The sequence below is a fragment of the Rhinichthys klamathensis genome, unplaced genomic scaffold (genome assembly GCF_029890125.1).
Source record: "Rhinichthys klamathensis goyatoka isolate OS25496 unplaced genomic scaffold, OSU_Roscu_1.1 h1tg000197l_1, whole genome shotgun sequence".
NCBI classification, from domain to species: Eukaryota; Metazoa; Chordata; class Actinopteri; order Cypriniformes; family Leuciscidae; genus Rhinichthys; species Rhinichthys klamathensis.
Window position 1 is genome coordinate 625,591 of NW_026606723.1, and position 20,515 is coordinate 646,105.

Genomic DNA, 20,515 nt, shown 5'->3' on the forward strand with positions numbered 1-20,515 from the left:
TAACAGTCCTCAGATCTGTCTTCGGCTTAGAAGGCTTCGGCTGAGGGTGTTGCCTCTGGCTCCAGGCCTTTTGCGGGGGAGCACGAGAGGCGACACTCTCCTTCTGCTTTAGCAGGTGCGAGGAGCTGGCGGCGGTCTCCTGGGACTGCCCCCTGGTAGCAGACCCACGAGACCTGGAAGGACGGCGGGGGATGAGTTCTTTAAATGCGGCTGACTGCCGTTTCCCCTCCTGAAACCTATCGACGTCGTCGCCGAAAAGGCCAGAAGGCGAAACTGGGGCATCGAGGAGACAAGCCCTGTCCATGTCCCCGATGCCCGACAGATTCAGCCACAAGTGTCTCTCCGTTGCTACCAGTGCTGCCATGGAGCGGCCGATGGCACGAGTTGTCTCCTTGGTAGCACGGAGAGACAAGTCAGCCACCCGACGCATCTCTCGGATGTCGTCGAAGGCGACCTCCCCGCTGTCGTCCACCTCTTTGAGGAGGTCGGCCTGGTATGCCTGCAACAGCCCCATTGTAGGAGCCTGCAGGAAGCGCTCATCAAGCTTGCTTTTTTTAGTCGCTTACTGCATTTCCTGTGGCCAGTCGATCTTTAACTTGGCCACGGCTCTAGTCACAACCTCTAGCAGCTCTTCGGAGGCAGGGGAATGGGGTGACGAATCCTCACATTCCCCTGCCTCGATGCCCTAAATTTCCATCTCCTCGGAGCCGAATAGTTCGAGCATCGGGTCCGTTACAAGGGCGGAAGAAGCCGCTACGCGGGCTCCCGCACCCTGCGCGGGACCCTGGGAGCTGGCTTCAGAGTGCTGAGAAAGGGCCGAAGCCGTCTCAGCACTATCCACTAACTCCCTTTGCGATCCCCACGAATGCAGGCACCGCGCTGCCTCGACAGACGCGGGACCTGATCCATGGAGTGCGGGAGCGGAGTGTTCTTAGGGGCATTGTTTCACAGTTAGCACAGACAGCGCCCTCGAGCGCTGCCTGTGCATGCTCCAGTCCCAGACAAACTACACAAAGCGTGTGTGTGTCACCCTCGCTCAAATAGGGGACGCACACTGCCTGAATAGTTTCTCTCTATTCGCCATACTTTCTCAAATACAAGTGACAGACAACACCAAATAAAACAAACAGTTTGACACAGAACGCTTGCTGAAGACCAGGAGCCGATTGCACCAACAGGGCTTACGCCTGGTCATAAGGTAAGTAGGTCTTAACTCAGCATTCTAAGTCCGACCTAATAGTTACGGCTGTTGCACCATCCAGGCTTAAGTCCTCTTCTCGCTAAGACCAGGCGTAAATCTTACGCCTAGTCAGTAGCAGGCGTAAAGTCAAAATCTAGGCAATTTTCTATAGTAACCACTTGATAACTCAGCAGTAAAGACATGGCGCGCCTTATACACAGACTTTACAATGAGCGGGCTATTAGACAGCAGAGAGTTATAGGGACAGAAACAATCCATTGGACATTTACAATGATGAGGAGCTGATTGAGAGGTTTCGATTCTGTTGGAGAGATACAGTATATATGAACTTGTTGAAGAGCTGTCACCCGACTTACAGTTTGTGTCGAACCACAACGCAGCATTGCCACCGGCATTACAGCTGTTAATAGCGCTACGTTTTTATGCAAATGGTGCGTTTCAAAACACTGTTGGAGACATGATTAATGTCCACAAATCCACCGCATGTCGGGCCATCCGCAGAGTATCACTGGCACTGAGCCGCCGCCTTCCGTGATCTGCTCACCTCCTCACTGAGGCTGAGTGTGCGGTGATGAAACACCGATTCCGCCGGGCCTCTGGCATTCCTGGTATTGTGGGCGGCATCGATGGGACTCACGTCCGGATCCAGGCACCATCTGAGCATGAGTATCTGTATGTCAACCGCAAGGGATACCATTCAATCAATGTGCAGATTGCGTGTGACGCCAATTATAACATCTTTAATTTGGTGGCGAGATGGCCTGGATCTGCCCATGACGCACGCATCCTCCGGGAGAGTGCGTTATACCAGGATTTCGAGGCTGGAAGAGTCAACGGGCTGCTTCTCGGCGACAGTGGATACCCACTGAAACACTGGCTGATGACGCCTATAATTGCTCCGAGGACTGAGCAAGAACGACGGTATAACACCATCCACACCACCACTAGGTCACTCGTTGAGTGGTGCATCGGAGTCCTCAAGCGCAGGTAAAATCCTTTGCCTGTGCCGCTATCCATGGCACTGATATAGTGTCCGAAAGCAGCCGGAGTCAGAGCAATCGTTAATCGCTTCCATTATCTGTCTACTCTCCATGTTGTTTGTTTCTTCTTGTTAGTTATTGCGTTTGATTGCTTGGCAGTCAGTGTGTGTCTGTGCTGACTGTACAGCTCTATTAGTTTTCATATCTCAATGTCGGTGAAATTTGCTTTCTTTTTTCTTTGATCCTCCATTGATACGGCTACAAGTTAACCAAACAGCGGAAGATAGTTTACAACATAACCACAGCAACGCACGCTGCTAGGCAACCGCTATTGTTCCATGGCCATTCACAGGAACGCGCATCGCTTAAACCAGGCGTAGTTATACCTAGGCTTAAGTTTGGTTGGTGCAAACGACGTTAGGTCAACTCTAAAGACTGGTCTTAACTAAGACCTACTTAGCAGTTAGGACCAGGCTTAGTAAAGCCCTGTTGGTGCAACTGGCTCCAGAAGCTAACATTTCCTGTTTCCTGTGACCTTTTATAGCTTCCGGATCACCGTCACATGCGACGTCACAAGTGTCGAAATGACACTACACCAATCGAGATTGGAATAATTCCATAGTTGACATCAGACGCTACATGCCGAAGGCATTCCCCAAAGCGTTGAGTATCGATGCAGCGGGAGATCCCTTACAAAAGGGAACAGGAACTAAACACAGGAAGTGAACACAGAAACAATAGGAACGGAAAATACACTTCAACATAAATGTCCTTTACACAACAAGGGACCACAAGACTAGAATCGTGACAGGAAGCTTGTTTCTGCCAGGGAATAAAAATTAAAAAAGGTAATTGCACATTTTTTGTCTTGCAATTCAAACTTTATAACACGCAATTGTGAGTTTATGGGCCCTATTTTAACGATCTGAAACGCAAGTGTCAAAGCGCAAAGCGCAAGTAACTTTGTGGGCGGATCCCGGCGCTGTTGCTATTTTCCCGGCGGGATAAATGCCTCTTGCGCCTGGCGCAAATCTAAAAGGGGTTGGTCTGAAGTAGCTTCATTATTCATAGGTGTGGTTTGGGCGTAACGTGAAATAAACCAATCAGAGCGTCATCTCACATTCCCTTTAAGAGCAGGCGCGCTTGTTCTAACGCGGATTCCTATTATAACGGCGGATTTGCCAGGCGCGCGCCAGGAGCGGTTCATAGCCGAGGAGAGCAACGTTCTCGTCAGGGCCGTAAAACACAGAGAAGTGACATTGGGGATGGAGAAAGTTTGAGAAACCCACCCAAATTAACTTCTGTTAAACAGGCGTATGATAATTTGGGTAAATGTGTAAGCTACATGTATGCTTTTATAATAAATTGTCTATCTATCTATCTATCTATCTATCTATCTATCTATCTATCTATCGTAATAATGTATGATTTGCAAAAATGAAAACTGCTGCTTAGATGAGAGAATCAAAGTGTATGCGCGTTGTGCACACGCTACATTGATTATGGCCAAGCATGCGCCCTTAAAATAGCATAATGAACAACGCGCAACGCGCCACTGACTTTAGACTAGGTTTTTCTGGTCAGTGGCGCATTTGTTTTATAGAACAGCAAAATAGCATGAGGGAAAGTTTGCGCCGGAACACGCCTCCTCTTTGCGCTGAACCGCCCCGGGGAGCGCAAGTGTATTTCTTAGTTAACCGACGTGTGTCTGTGGAGGGAAAAGTCCGCGGGTGCAAAATAGGAATGATACATGCGTCAGTGTACAAAGTCATTTGCGCCGAGTGCAAGATAGGGCCCTATATCTTACAATTCTGAGAAAAAAAATGACCCTTTATAAGAGATATCAAATTGTGAATTATAAAGTCAGAATCGCAAATGAGTCCAAATCTCGAGTTTATTATTATTTTTTATTCCATGGCAGAAACAAGCTTACATAGTATAATAAACTCAAAATTGTGAGGAAAAAAAAGTCACAATTGTGAGATTTAAAAACTTTAACTTGCAATTGTAAAGAAACATGTGAAGTTCTTAGAATAACCCCTCGGGTTTATTTGCTAGATACTCACAGACATGTTGTCATTAGCAAACATTATTTATAGGCATGTCAGTGGTCATTACTGCCTCCAAATTTTGACTGAGACCATATACTGCAAGATTTGAACTTTGATGTAAGATAATGGTTGAATGGTTTTAAAACAATTGTCTTTAAAAGATTGCTTTGTCTTTTGTGTGAATTATTTTCTTATATGATGCTCATTTATTTTATATAACTGTTTTTTTTTTTTTTTTGTCAGTTGGTGAATGTAAAGAATCAAATCACAATTCATTTTAAAATTGTGTTACATCAATAGAACATGGATAATATGACAATTTTTGCAACCTACACCCTGATGGAACCAAAAGCCTCAAAATCATTCAGACATATATATTTCACATGCTTTTTGGTACTCTATATTATGATACTTTTTGTGAACACTTGGGTCAGTGTTGTTATTGTTTTGGAGAGAGCCCTTCATGAACCAATGTACATTTTTCTGTGTAATCTGTGTGTAAATGATATATATGGAGCTGCAGGATTTTATCCTAAATTCCTACATGATTTAATGCTGGATTCATATGTAATTCCTTCTTACATGTGTGCATTTCAAGCTTTTGTGATCTACAGTTCAGTTATGTGTGACTGTACTACAGTAACAGTGATGGCATATGACAGACATGTGGCCATATGCCAACCTTTAAACTATCATATAAAACTAAACAGATTTTCATGCTGCATATTACTTGCCTTCTGTTGGATCCTACCCTTAGTTTACATGATCATTTGTGTTGTGTTGTCAAATAGGCTGACATTGTGTAAATATCACATTAATAAATTGTACTGTGACAACTGGTCTATAGTAAAACTTTCATGTGAATCAACTCTCATCAATAATATTTATGGAATTTTTGTAATTTCATTCTATTCTTGCCTGTGTGTTTTTATTATTTTGTCCTACATTAAAATTATCATTGCATGTAAAGCATCATTAGAGTGCAGAAGAAAATTCTGGCAGACATGTGTGCCTCATATGTTTACAGTGTTAAATTATGTTGTTGCTGTGTTTTTTGATTCCATGTACAGCAGATATGGCTCAAGTGATGTCTCAGAGTATCTGCGAAATGTTCTGGCTCTAGAGATGCTTATTGTGCCACCTCTTATCAATCCAGTAATCTATGGGTTAAAACTCCAAGAAGTACGCAAAAGAATCTTGAAATATTTTGTTAGTATCAGAAAACAATAAATAATACATATATTCATATTATTGTTTCATTCTCATTCTATTGTTCTACGCATGTGCAATGTTCAAGCAAAGGATTTGTTTACATTGCTGAGAAACAGTCATGCAAAAACTACAGACAGACTTAAATGAGTGACTTGAGCATCAGACTTAAATAAATTGAAACATTATGGTCAATTTATGTTCTTATATCATCTTATCATGTATCTTATATCTTATATCAAAAGAGCAAATCGTGTTCTTTTTCTAAAAGAATGCAGGTCAAAGCCCTATAACCGCTTTCAAAGAGTAGTAATAATAATGGCAATCCATGGTCACTTACTGTAGTAGTTTTTAATCATAAAGCCTTCATTTTCTTGGATAATGTTTTCAATGAAGTCTTTAACCATTCTTAATTTTATTTTTATTTATTTATTTGTTATTTTATATAATTTGGTCCATTACCAAAGGACTTAAAACCATGAATGTGATGATGCTAGTGATGATATATATATATATAAAAAAAGTAACTATTGTGTAATTCTGTGTCAACTCAACCAGAGGCCCCCCGCTAAAATATTTAATTTTGTTAATATTTTTTTCTGAAGAAAGACTAACAAAAATAGTGATAAAAGCCAAAATATTAAATGCCATGGATAAATATGTGCTGAGTAATCCATTATTTTGTGGAGGGGTGTCAAAATGACTAAATGACCTAAAAGTTGGCAAAAACTAACTGAAACACAACTTTAACCCTCAGATCAACCTGTGTACCAACCAAAGTAGCCCTCTGCTGGGCAGAAGAACTAGACAGGGCGAAAAGAGAGGGCACTCCACCTCTTTCGAGTAACTCCAGTCTTGATCTCATGCTCGCGATGGTCTCATCTGCCCGCAGTGGGTACATGACTCATCCACGAACACAGCCTCAGTGTGTTTTCGGCCCAAACATATAGGCTAAGACATTCAGTACGTTTACATGCACCCTCATAATGCACTTTTGGGTCATTCTACAGAAACGTCCACTTTTGGTATGGCAAGATGTCTTAAAATGTATTTCTTTTTCTAACATTTAAACTTACACCACATTATTAGATTACCCTTTGACTTTATAAATATGCATAAATGACAGCTTAATGATTTTTTATATTTTTTTGTGCATTTATTTAAAGATCGCATGTACCATTTTTTTGTCACTGGTGTTACCGTACTTCTTTGGCAATATTAAATGTTTTTATGAAATATTATTTCAATTTTTTTTCAGCACGTGTAGTCAGAGTTACCAAAAAATAATAATAATGCAACAAATAAGGAGATTATGTTTTATTTATTTTAATCAGGTTCGTTAAAAGTGTGCTTGAATGAGGTTAGTTCATTTGCGCAACCTTGCATTTGCTATAAAAATGAAAATATTTGAAAACCAGTTAAAATCAAGTAAGGGTGCAATCCTTCAAATCTTAACTTTTGAGTGTAGCAGAATTAAATGGATGTAAAATTATTATCATGTCACATATGGCATTGTATTTAATGTGACAGAAAAAAAGACGGTAACACCAGTGACACAATGAATCACCAACATGCATAAAGTCAAAAGGAGATCAGGCCTTTGCTGTTGCGGGTCCGAGGCTTTGGAATAGTCTGCCTCTTGAATTAAGAGAGATCACTTCTTTAAATGTATTTAAAACCAGTGTTAAAAATTATTTCATGTCTTTAGCCTTTGAGAGGTTGGGCTAGTATTTATATTTGTAAGTTGCATGTTGTTTTTATGTGTTGTTTGTTTTATGTGGTTGATTGTACAGCACTTTGGTCTGCAGGTGCAGTTGTAAAGTGCTTTATAAATAAAATAACCATAACCATAACCATAACCAAATATCATTATTCTTCAACTATAATTAAGTAGATGAGACTAAATTGTTACATTTGGCATATAATCTAAACTAATAGCTTTGAGTAAAGTTTATCTATAAATGGGAGTCACTGGTGTTACCCATAAGAAAGGTGACACCAGTGACAGTAACACCAGTGACGATTTTCATGAAAAATTTATTTTACAAAATGGCTGCTGCAAGGTATCAAACCACATGTTGTCAATCATGGTATATTAACTAAATTAAGTAGTTTAATCCATTTGTATTCTCATTTTTTTTTACAATTACCTAACAATAAATTAGGTCATACCAGTGACTTCAACTAAAAGCTTCATATGAAATCATGAGATAAATGAGAATATTTCTGATAACTGAAAAGAGACAGAGGATTTATTATGGGCTTTTCTTCTGCACTTCTGTGGTGTTTGGAATTCTATATAATTAATAAAAAATAAAATATTGCCACTTGATGGCTCAAGAAGGTGTAATTGTTCAAATAACATATTGTTTTATTTTAAAATGTAAAGAAATTGTAATTCTAAAGTGTTTTTTCAAGTGTAATATTTTTGTAGGGGCTAGGGACAGAAAAATGGACATTTCCGTAGAATGACCCTTTTGACAATATTTGCGATTAAACTTTACCTCATGTAAATGCAAAACTTCGATCAATCTAAGCCAAGGCGATTAAGCTTATATCGTAGTAACCATATTCGCATTAAGCTGTGGCGTACATTAATTTAATCGCAATAAACAGGTAAACATCTTAATCGCATTATTACCGCTCTGACCAAAGTGCGCATGTGCTCGGACGTACATGGATGCCATTGTTCACACAAATCGAGTGCAGCGTTATGGTGCGTTCACGTGCTATGGAAAATATGATATTTTCCACTTGTGAACTGGTATTTACCAGTGTGTTGCGTTCAAGTGCTTTTGTTGTCGTAATGTGGTAAAAAGATGGAGATCCAGACCTGTTATTTAGCTAAAACTATTTTAGATTGCTTCAGTCATCTGCTACAGCAAGAAAATGATTTATCAAAACTCAAACGCAAATATTAAATGCTGTATATTTTCTAGATCATGAATAGTACATATTTTTACCATTCCCATTTACCATTCACAACTCTTGGTTGCTCTCCGCCATTTTGAAAAGATCAAAGGTAATCTCATCTCGGCAACTCGTGCATCAAAATATTCTACGAGTTGCCCAGTGGAAAATACCACATGAGGGAGTGTTCATGTGCATTTTCCATGTCGGCTTTTGGTATTTACCATAATTACCATAGCACGTGAACGCACCATTAGATCAGGAAGGCCACGCATAGGCTGCTATCAGCTGATGCGGTCAGCCGTCAAATCGCTCCAATCACTACCATTCTCCTATAAGACCGGGAGGATATATATACGTGTCATTACTGCTTGGTAAGCATGCTCAAACTGCTTGCAACTCTCCCGCCCTCACCACTATAAGTATCAAGCATATTACCGTGCACCTTCTGGCTGTCGTCTTCTTTTCTTTCAGATTACCAAGGTTGTCAAGTCTTACCTGTCACGGACATCATTGTTGAGAGACACTCATCCTCATATCCAAGATTTATTGCCACATACACGTTAACACTGTTTTGCTTCCAAGACATTACTAAAGTGTCTTAATCATCTGTATATCACTCAAGCTGATGGTTCTATGGGGGCTTAATGCTTAAGCTCTGTATCCCATTAATCATGGAGCAAGAACCCCCGTGAGGAACCATACCACCAAAGATAAATTGTGTTTAATAAACTCAAGTAACTTGCCAAAGTGGTCCTGTCTCTGAACTTTTTAAATGAACTCCATGACATTATTCTGAAGTTTTCTCTTCTCAAAAAACTCTGTTAACACAACTCGCTGCGCAGTCTCTTCGCCGTATCTTCATCCAGACAGCGCAACGAACCCAGCATTGCGAAGTTCATCATGGTGCCGAATAATATCCAGTAGGCCTACGTAGATAAAAAGATATTTTGAATTTGATGTGAGTAAAACAATGGCCAGTAACATGCCTATCTGAGAGAGGTATAACCATTCTTATTAGCGAATAATGAAAAGTGCATGTTAAAGGTGAACTAAGTAACTTTTTTACCTTAACCCAGTGCCGCTGCTAGCCATTTTGGTGCCCTAAGCATAATTCCTTTATGATGCCCCCCCCCCTAAAAAAAAAGCATTTTCATTTAGGATTTTCATTTAGGGGGGCTAAGCCCCCAATGAGGGTATGATTTATAAAACAAATTAAAAAGCTAAAAAGTAACACTTTAGATTAGGGTCTAATGCTTACTAACTAGTTTCATTACAATAATCACTGGGATCCCGAATTTGAGGCAGGTTAGTTAGGGGTGTTCGGGGGAAATTTGGGATTTTTCTGAACTACAGATGTGCATTATAAAGATGTTGTGAAGGCAAAAAAAATAAATAATAATAATTCGATAACAACAGCTTTAAAACCATGTCAGTGGGCAGCTGATTATTTTTCTCTCCTCATCAGCATCACACTCTTTTTCTCTTTGTTTTTATCTTGCCCTGTCTCTTCCCCTCCTAAAGTTGGCTTTTTTAAATTTACTAAAGGTTACAATTTGTATTTTATTCTCAATATGTAGGCTACACATTCATTATAAATCCTGTGCCTAACATGATGAAAACGGCTTTGTTCATGTTTCTTGTCCCCTCACAATGACAGTAGCCTAAACTATTACACTAGGCTACATGTTACATAGGCCTATTTTCAGTTCAAAATGGCGAAATTAGACAAAACTATATTAGTTTGCCTAATTATTTTTTGTCATTCGTTTAACATTTATGACCTAAAAAAAACTGTCAAATAAAGTTAAGTTTAGCTACTTACATCTTATCTCGCACTTGACCGTACACTGAAGCGTCGAGTTGCACTGTTAAAATTCGCGCTCAGCGTCTGTGAACATAAAGCCCGCCTACTTTGATTTGATTGGTCATCTCAAATATTCTCACATTGACGAGCAGTGACAGACCAATGAGGCTCAGATGAACACACACATGAACACATCACACACACACACACACACACACACCCTGTCCTGTGTTTCTGACGTGCTCTCTGTCTCTGCTCGGCGCCGCTGCGAAATGAAGAGGAAGAACGCGCTGAATCTGATTATAACAAGAAGTTTGATGATTGGTTTTTCATTAGGCTATTTTTGGTGCCCCCTCAGCACTTGGTGCCCTACGCACAGCGCGTGATGCGCGTGGTGGGAGCGGCGGCGCTGCCTTAACCGAACAGCTTTGGAGTCATTGTAATGTTTATATTACTGATTTCGTGTTGAATGGTGGTCGTCTCGCACCCCCCTGGTGCTTGTGAGCCGCAAAACCACCCTTGCAACTTTGGGACGGCGGGCCGCTGGCCTCAGTGTTAGGAAGTATCGTGTGATATCAGGTCTCGCGAGGTAACGAATTGCCTTACGGCAAAAAAACAGATCTGATAAAATTCTGATAAAATGAGCATCAAACAGAAATAACCCGGCGCCGTATACATGTGGTGTTCGCACAGCCTGTTAAGCACATACAATACAGACTGCCGACAGTTAAACAGGGCGCGAGCAGCTCTTAAAGGGGCCATACCTTATTTCCACTCGTTACAGCGTCCATCCTACTGAACAGGTTCAGGTGTACAGGGGGAGGGGATCCAGCCGTGAGTGCGAGCCATCTCTGCGTGAGTGCTATTCACAACAGTACAAGTACTCCACAGCGACTCTAGGGGTCGCTGTTTGACAAAAACGGAATTCCTACTTAGTGCTGCTTTAACTGGAGTGAAGAGTTCTGCATGTGTCATGTAGGTAAACATCTTTCTTTAAGACCTTACTTTGATTATTAGAAATAATTGCATTATTGGTGCACAATCACATGTACACGTAGTCAGTGATTGTAACTGTCAGCTAGGGCCAAGTAAAGACCGTAATCAAAAAGTTTACTATTTTAAGGAAAGAAGCTCTTTCAGTGCTAAAGTGCACAGGAGAAAGGTCGCCTGCAGTGTGCAGAAAATACTCTAGCATGCAAGTTATCTGAGGAAGGCGACTACTGCTGACGCACTCTCACACCAACACTCGTGCTGAACTTCTTCCTGGTTCTCTTTACCCACGAAAGATGATTGCGGTGCAGAATCTTTGTGAAAAACGTTTCGCTCCAAAAATGGCACAGACAGTGGTTTGTGAGACATGACACAAGACATGATCACATGAGGTCAAGGAATCACATGACAAGGAACCAGGAAACATGACTGTGAGAATAACAAAATAAAAGACATGAAAATTTAATTTGAAACAAAATCACAACACAGATGTGACAGCTGGATGCCTGTGTCCATAAGGGATTTCCTAAAACAAGTTATTTCTTAAATGCAGTGCTGGGTAGATTACTGACAAATTGTAGTTGGTTACTGATATCAAATTACATGTCAAAAATTGTAGATAGCAACATAATCCAATACATTGCACATTTAAGGTAAATATAATCTGACTACTTTTTGATTAGCCTACTTTCAGATTACTTGGTGAATGGGATAATTAATCGGTCAGTGTATCATCCGATCATTTGATTTCCAATTTGAAATGAAAAAAGCAGAAATGAGAAAACGGCACCTTTATTCGTTTTTTTCGTAAAACCCCCCCCCAAAAAACGAGATTTCGGCTTGATTTTTCGTTTTTTAGTTCACAGGCAAAAAACAAATACATGACTTCAAAATTCGTTTTCCACATTTGGGCGGTCATGAGACGCCCCCTTCCGCTGATTGGTCAAGTAAATCTGAGCATGTGACGTCATCAGTCATCGCCCAGGTCTGTTCAACAAAATAATAGTCCTCAACGGTAAACGGTGTCAAGATGGCGGAGTGACAAGTCGAACTTTACACAGGCTCTGATATATATTGTGTATAAGGCCGTTTATTCCTGGTCTGTGGTTATTGCATTTACTTATTTAAATGCTTTAAAGCTTTCTGTTGCTACTTTCGTGTGAACTTTTGTTTTTTGTAAGACTTTTTGCTTGCCTTTCTACGTTGCTCTCGCTGAAGCGATATGGCGGGGAAAACTGGAGAACATGCTTATGTGTCGACAGCTTCAGGTGTTGTCAGGGAGGAAACAGATGTGATGGAGGTCGAAGTGTCGTCTGCTAAAGATGCTCGACAGCAGACAATGCCTCACACCCCTATAAAAAGTCCTGGGCCCAAAAGAACGAAAGCAGTGCAGGAGAAGGATGAGATTTCCCAATAGCGTTCTTTACGCCGCCATCCAAAGCCTCAGTCGTAAGTTTGACGAGAACTCAGAATATATTCGCGCCTTTGAATTCCAACTGAAGGAAAACACTGATGCAATTGTGAAAATTACGGAGTCTCTGGATGCCAATACGACGGTGGTAAAAGGCATTAAGGAGGATGTGGATAAGTTGAAGTCACAGGTGACTCATTTACACAAGGAAAATGGGGTTTAATGGGGTTCCAGAAAGAGAAGACGAGGATGCCAGAAGTGTCGTGATTGATATTCTTTCAAAGATCGTCCCCCACTCTCCTGAACAATTACAGAATACAGTGGACACAGTTCATCATCTTGGCAAAAAAGTGAAGGGCGCAAGACCTCGGCAAATCATCATCCAATTTGGCATGAGGGCTGTGCGCGACGTGGTTTGGAAGATGTCAAAGAATGCACCGGTTTGCATGGAGAGGAAAATCCGCTTTAGAGAGGATTTCTGTAAGGACGACAGGGAGGTTCATGCTCGTCTATGGCCCAAAGTTGAGGAGGCAAGAAAGAAAAACTTGAAAGCATACCTTCGCGACGGATACGCAGTGATTAATGGTCAGAGAGTGACAGCTTAATCCACGCTAAACGCAGTGATGTGCCTGACTGTGTCTGAATATCAAGGCACGTAAACATCTTTGATAAAGATCATGCGATTGTAGCGGACCAGGTACTTCATTTAGAATTCTATATATAAAGATAATACTGAAAATATTACTTCAACGTTTTTTCATTGTAGTCCAGGACTAATGTTAAGTTCAAACGTTGTATCGGCCTTAAATGTGTTACTATGCCTGTGCAAGAGGTACGATATTTGAAAGCTTGCAGTTTTTTTTATTTTTTTTATTATTCTTTTCATTCAAGTTAATGTTTTTTTCTCTGTTATCTTTAAATGTTCGAGGTATTAGGTGTAATGTTAAACGCAAGGCACTTTTTCTTTTTTGTAAGGAGCAAGTAAAAGTCAATTGTTTCTTTCTTCAAGAGACTCATTCAACTGATGTAGATGTGAGATTTTGGAAGTCACAATGGGGTGGAGAGGCTTTTTTTTCTCATGGAACTTCCCACTCAGCAGGGGTCGCCTTTTTGTTTAAACGAATGGACAGTAAAATGATTGCAAGTTCAGGCGATAACGAGGGTCACTGGATTATGGTGGTTCTTGAGGTAAATGAATGTAAATACATCTTGATCAACATCTATGGTTACACTAACAAGGCCGCAAATAAGTTGTTTTTTCAGAATATGAATATAAGAATTGATGACTGGAAGAACACATATTTTACAGACAAAATTATTATTGGAGGGAATTTTAATGCTGTTCAAGATGAATGGCAGGATAGGTATCCCACTCCTTTTAACACTTTTTCTTATAACCCCTTAATCTATAACATATCCAAGTTTCTTGATCTCATTGATGTTTGGCGTGTAAGGAATCCACTTAAAAAACAATATACATGGGGGTCTTTTTCAGGGCGCATTCAGCGTTCTAGATTGGATTTTTGGTTGATAACTAGCAGTGTTGGGGGTAACTTAGTCTCGCGTAGCCAGACCTTCAGACTGACGGCTGAAGGTCTGGAATTCATAGCAGCTTTCTTTGGCCAAGGCCCGCCCATAAGGCCGTTTGACCGACATGTAAAACAACCAATTACATATCGTTTCGTTCAGCGTCACGTTTCGGGGCGTGGAAATGTCCCCACAACAACAGACCGGCGTGCAACAAGTCAGTCAGCATAGAAAATCAAAGAAGGAGAAGAAAACAAGCAGTAAGTTATTGATCTGTTCGTGCATGTATAACAACAATGGCGTGCACTTCATCAACAGCCATACCGATGAGACGCTCGCGGTAAACATCTGTTTGAAGCATATCTCTCCACTTTTTAACACCCACAAGCAATTCTGGAGAACCGAACACAATACTGAATCGGCCAGCTGCGATGTCAGCGTCTGTTGTTTCATGTTTGCCCGCAAACGCGGCTGATATCCCCTTCGCAGTTAGGTACTTCACTTGATCTTCCATAATAGATAGGAGGGGACACACTCACAACTTGTAAAATTGGATCTGCTGGGAATCCTTCTAAATGCTGACAAAGGGTCGGCCAGGCTTGGAAAATAATACTCTTCCCAAATCCCGCAAACAGGCTAAAATATCTCTTTTTGTCTCCACTAAGTGCCTCAAAAAAAACCTCCTGGACATCTCTTAAAGAGTGCCGTGAACCTCGCATACTTTTGAGAATCCTACGTTTAGCTGATCTTGATAAATGCTCATTGTCACTCATGTAAACACAACAGTTTTTCTTCCGCAATCACACGTCTACGCTTTGTTTCCCGGCGGACCGAAAATAAACGCGACACTCGCGCCCCCCGGAAATCCGATAAAATTCAACCAATCAGATGACGACTTCGACATTCCTGAAGTGTTTCCAGTTAAGTGTACCATATGCATCAGACGTTTAGCCAACGTTCCGTGGGCGTGACGTCTGAGGCTGAGACTAGGGGTAACTCATTACAAGTAACTTGAGTTACGTAATCAGATTACTTTTTCAAGTAACTAGTAAAGTAACGCATTACTTTTAAAATTTACAACAAAATATCTGAGTTACTTTTTCTAATAAGTAACGCAAGTTACTTTGTTTTCCCCTTTATTGACTGACAGCTCTTCTGTCCTAATGTTGAGACAAATCGAAGTGCAGAGGTGTTGTGTGTAAACATGATGGTTATTATAGTTCTAGATTAAATGTAAGCGTGGATTTACTCATCTCACATGCACAAAAAAGATTCAATATTCCTCAAAATTAATAAAATCAGTGAAATGCAGAATCAGAACACTATGCAAACCTCCAATACCTAAATATGTTAAATAAAACATACATTTTTATGCATTTAATCTTTATTGACCAAAGTACTTGCTTCTGACCTCCGATTTTTCAGTTAAACCATAAGCAAAAATGACTATAGATTTTTTTATATGTTTTTATTGGTAAAGTAAGTGTTAAATTTGTTTCTCCTGCATCCTCTTCTTCTGTTACCCAGAACAGCAGCAGCTGAAAGGTTTGTTTGAGCGGCGCCCTCTACTGAACACTACTGTACTCTACTGTACAGGAGTAAATCTGCATTTCCTTCAGTCTGAGGCTTATTATTTCACTTTTGGTGTGAAAGGGTCTTTACATTTGCCCAAAAATATATCTTTTTTGGTATAAAAAAACAAGCCCATCCCAGGTAAAAAAAAGTAACGCAAAAGTAACGTAACACATTACTTTTCCAAAAAAATAAAGTAACGCAATAAGTTACTTTTTAAGGGAGTAATGCAATATTGTAACGCATTACTTTTCAAAGTAACTTTCCCCAACACTGATAACTAGTAATCTTCTTTCTTCCTCATTTGACTGTGATATTTCTCCTTCTGTTTTAACAGATCACAGTGCTATTTCACTTTCTCTTAGGAGCAATGGCAGTTCTCCATTTACCAGAACTCATTGGAAGTTTAACAACAATCTGTTAAAGTGTGAATCATTTTGTGAATCTGTTTTGTTAATGATTAATAATGTTAAAACTATGCCTGAATTAACTTCAATTGGAAAATGGGAATGGGTTAAATTTAACATTAAAAAATTTAGCAATTAAAGAAGGGAAACAAATTGTAAATTTTAGAAAGTCAAGGCAGATAACAATTTTATCAAGACTAAACTATTTTGGTAATAAAGATACTCTTAGCGAGAGAGAGCAGAAAGAACTTCATTCTCTTCATTTAGAGCTGGATGCTTTTTATACTGAAAAGGCTAAAGGAGCATTCATACGCTCAAGAGCCAGATGGATTGAGGAGGGGGAAAAAAATTCTTCATATTTCTTTCATTTAGAAAAACATAAACAAGCTTTAAAAACTATTAATAAACTAAGCATTAATAATTGTATAAGTGAAGAGAAAACAGCTATTGATGATTACATATATTCCTTCTATAGTGATTTATATAAATCAAAATTTATAAAAAGAGATTGTGATTTTTTATTTTCATACTTAAAAGATAAAGTTCCTATAATAGACTCTAATTTTAGAAATATGATGGAAGCTGATATTGAGATTTCAGAATTAGACATTGCGATTAAACAAATGTCTAATGGAAAGTCCCCAGGTATTGATGGCATCACAGTAGAACTATATAAACATTTTTGGCCCGAAATAAGAATCTTAGTTTTTGAAGCACTAAAAACGTGTAGGCCTGGTAAAGGTGAATTGTCATCATCAATGAAGCATGGCTTAATTATTCTAGTTCCAAAGTCTAACAAGGATAAATCATTTTTAGACAATTGGAGACCAATAACTCTTTTGTGTGATGATTTCAAATTGCTTTCTCATGTTTTTGCAAATAGACTTAAAAAAGGCATCAGTGAAATTATCAGTGAAACACAATCGGCTTTTATCAAAGGGAGAAGCATTCATAGTCATATTAGATAAGTCCATGATATGCTTGATTATAATTATTTAATTCCTCAGACAAGCTTACTTCTATTTCTAGACTTCTTCAAGGCGTTTGATACCCTTGAACACCCTTTTCTGTTTAAACTCATTAGAAATGTTTGGCTTTGGTCCTATGTTTTGTAGAGTGATCTCCATGTTCTATAATGATATTTTCAGTAGCGTTTCCCTTAACTGAGGTTCATCACCCAGAATTCAAATTAAACGAGGAATCCGTCAGGGATGTCCTATTTCACCATTACTTTTTAATCTTGCAGTCGAATTGATGTCTTTATTTATAAAAAAAAAAAAATGGAGGACAATGTAGGCATAGACATTCTCGGTAGAACCTTTACTATAAGCCAATTTGCAGACGACACCCTTTTATTTCTTAAAAATAAAGAGGCGCTTCCATTACTTATTGATCAAATTGATATTTTTTCAAAGGCATCAGGTCTTACCCTAAACTTTAAAAAGTGTGAATTAATGGCTATCCATAATTGTGATTTAGAAGATATAGAGGGCATTCCAGTGAAAAAGGAGGTTAAGTACCTTGGGGTTATGATTACCAAAAATGTTGTTAATAGAGAACATTCAAATTTTAATTCTAAGATAGAAAATATGAAGAAATCCCTAAATCACTGGTTATCTCGAGACCTATCCTTATTGGGTAGAATCCTCTTGACTAAAATTGAGGGAATATCTAAACTCATCTATTTATCACATGCTTTGTATACTGCCCCAAAAGTAGTTAAATCAGTGAATTCAATTTTATTTAAATTTATATGGAGAAATAAAACACATTATCTACGTAAATTCCACATGTTAAAGAGTATGAACATCGAGGTTTGAGAGCCATTGATTTTGAGTCTCTTCTTGGTACTTTCAAAATAAAATGGCTGAAAGAGTGTTTAGCAAAGTCACACTCAATATGATACCATATTCCCAATCACATTTTCAATAATATTGGCGGCCTTGAATTTGTGTTGAGATGTGATCTTGATCTCTGTAAAATTCCTCTGAAGTTATCAAATTTTCATAAACAAGTATTGCTTTTTTGGAAAATGATATTTACCCATAATTTCTCCCCTCACAATTCCACTCTATGGAACAATAAGGCTATAGTTATTAATAGGAAATCTCTGTTTAAAACTGATTGGTATAGTAAAGGCATTATTTTTATTCATGATTTATTGGATGATAATGGATAATTCTTATCTCATTATGATTTCATTAATAAATATAGAGTTAGAATTACAATTAAAGGTTATGATAAGGTATGCAATGCTATACCCACTGGATTGCTAAGAATAATCCAAAGTAGATTTTTTGATTCTTTATCTAGACCTTTAGTATCCCTTCCCTCTTTAAAAATATGTAATGTAGACCTCTTAGACAGTAAGTGTAATAACAAACTTATTTACAAAGAACTCAAACATATTATCACTGGTGATTATCAGTGCTATTTTTTGGGAGATGTTGAAACCTCAGTGAAGGATAAAGCTTTTACCTGCTATAAGACTGGAAAACTGGTTATAGGGAACGACCACTTCTTGAGAAGATAAAGAACCCACTGCATAGTAGCATTTGGGCTCACTCTTGTGAAGGCCCCATCCGAGACTAGAGGTCTCACCTCTGAATCATCCTAATCTACATTTCTTCCCCTCATCCCCCACTCCTTCCCCTTCATGCAGATCACCTGAAACTCACATAAGAATATATGTATGGTTTGATGTGAATGATTATCATTGAGTATTATGTTTGGTATCATTTGAAATGTCTCAAGAATGAGTGGTACAAATGTCTCATTCCCAAAGTATAAAACAAAAGGAAATAAGGTTTTTAAGAGTTTAGGAATAACTGGCACACAAAGGAATGTGGTCTCTAGGCACTCCCAAAGGTGTAAATTCATGAATGCTAATTTCCACTGTTCTTCGCAGATGGTCAAAATTCTTCCCCCAGTAATGGTGGGGGAATACAGTTGTCAGGATTCCATCCACGTCACGATCGCCATCACCGCCCACTCATTCCCAATCACCCAGTCGGACACTCCCCCGTTTACAATCACCTGATTACTGATCACCGTCACCTGTGTCCCATCACCCACATGCACTATAAAGCACTCACCTTCACTGCAGTCACTTGTCTGGTCTCATCGTTACATGACTCACAGACTCTCCTTCCACTCATCTGCTACTTACCAGATTCCCGATCCTTCCGTCTCATCCATCTCCAGTGTGACTGCTTCTAAACCACCTGCAAGAGAGAAAAGGACATTACCATTTCAGCTAAGCCTGTTCTATGTTTCCATATCATTTGATCCTCACCTGTTATCTCCGACTGAGTATTCCTCTGCACAAATAAACGACAATAACTTACCATCCAGTCTGTTTCCTCTGTGAACCCTGACAGAAGACCAGACCAGTAAAATGATGCAGAATCAGCCGGAGCCTGTGGAGGATCTTCCTCTCAGTCAACCACCAGCAGATGCAGCGATCAATACACCACCATCACTTCCGCAATCACCTGCTGCTTCGTTCACTGCCTCCGCGAGTCCCATGGCCCGGCCAGCGACCTTCTCTGGAGAGGCGGAGAACTGCAGTGGGTTTCTGTTGCAAGTATCGCTATACATCACTATGAATGAGCATCAGTTCCACACTGACGAAGCCTGTGTGGCGTTTCTGATTTCCTTGCTGTCCGGTCCAGCGCTTCGTTGGGCAAGGTCATTGTGGGATTCTAATTCACCTGTGATTAAGTCTTTTAATTCCTTCAAACAGCCCTTCAGAGAGGTATTTGAGCAAGCTGTGTCCGAGCTGTCTATTCATGACCAGCTATTCAATCTTCGTCAATGTAATTCATCTGTAAGTTCATATGCCCTGCAGTTTCGCACTCTCGCCGCTTCCTGCGGCTGGAATGAGAGTGCTTTGATCTCTGCCTTCCGTCATGGCTTAAACTCGAGGATGCGCCATCAGCTGGTTGTATATGATGACAGCACGGGGCTGGAAAACTTGATCCAACTAACACTTCAGATTTCTCAGAGTCTCACTGCCTGCACCCTGAGCGAACCCACTGTAAGTTTTCTGCCTCCGACTCCATCTGTCACTCCTCCAGCACCCATACCAATGGAAGTGGATACTACACATATATCCGCAGTGGAGAGACAGCGTCGAGTACAACATTCTCTTTGTCTCTACTGCGCCTCCGACAAGCACCTCATCAGTTCATGCCCAGTATGTCCACCGCGTCAAGCGGTAAGTGCCATCCAGTTTGCTCCGAGGGTAGAACGTTTGATTCGTACCAGTGTGCATATTCTGACCCCTTCTGTCTGTCTCCCAGCGCAAGCCCTTGTTGACTCTGGTTCCGCGGGGAACTTCATCTCCAGCCTCTGTCTTCAAAAACTGAACATCCGTCAACGGCGCTTATCACAAGACCTGCTCATCCATACCATTCAAGGCAAGTCATTAGGAAGAGGTCGTATTCGC

General features: G+C 40.0%; 1 protein-coding gene across 1 annotated transcript; it reads left to right on the forward strand.

Moving 5' to 3' along the window:
• The first annotated feature begins 4,535 nt into the window (after nt 1-4,535).
• LOC130096548 (olfactory receptor 2A12-like) lies at nt 4,536-5,462 on the forward strand. The gene has a single exon (XM_056263093.1). It carries the CDS (start codon nt 4,536-4,538, stop codon nt 5,460-5,462), a length of 927 nt encoding a protein of 308 aa, XP_056119068.1.
• The last annotated feature ends 15,053 nt before the right edge of the window (nt 5,463-20,515 follow it).

What these genes read in the sequence shown, in the direction of transcription:
- LOC130096548 (XM_056263093.1), top strand. Translation starts at nt 4,536, where the DNA reads ATGGATAATATGACAATTTTTGCAACCTACACCCTGATGGAACCAAAA.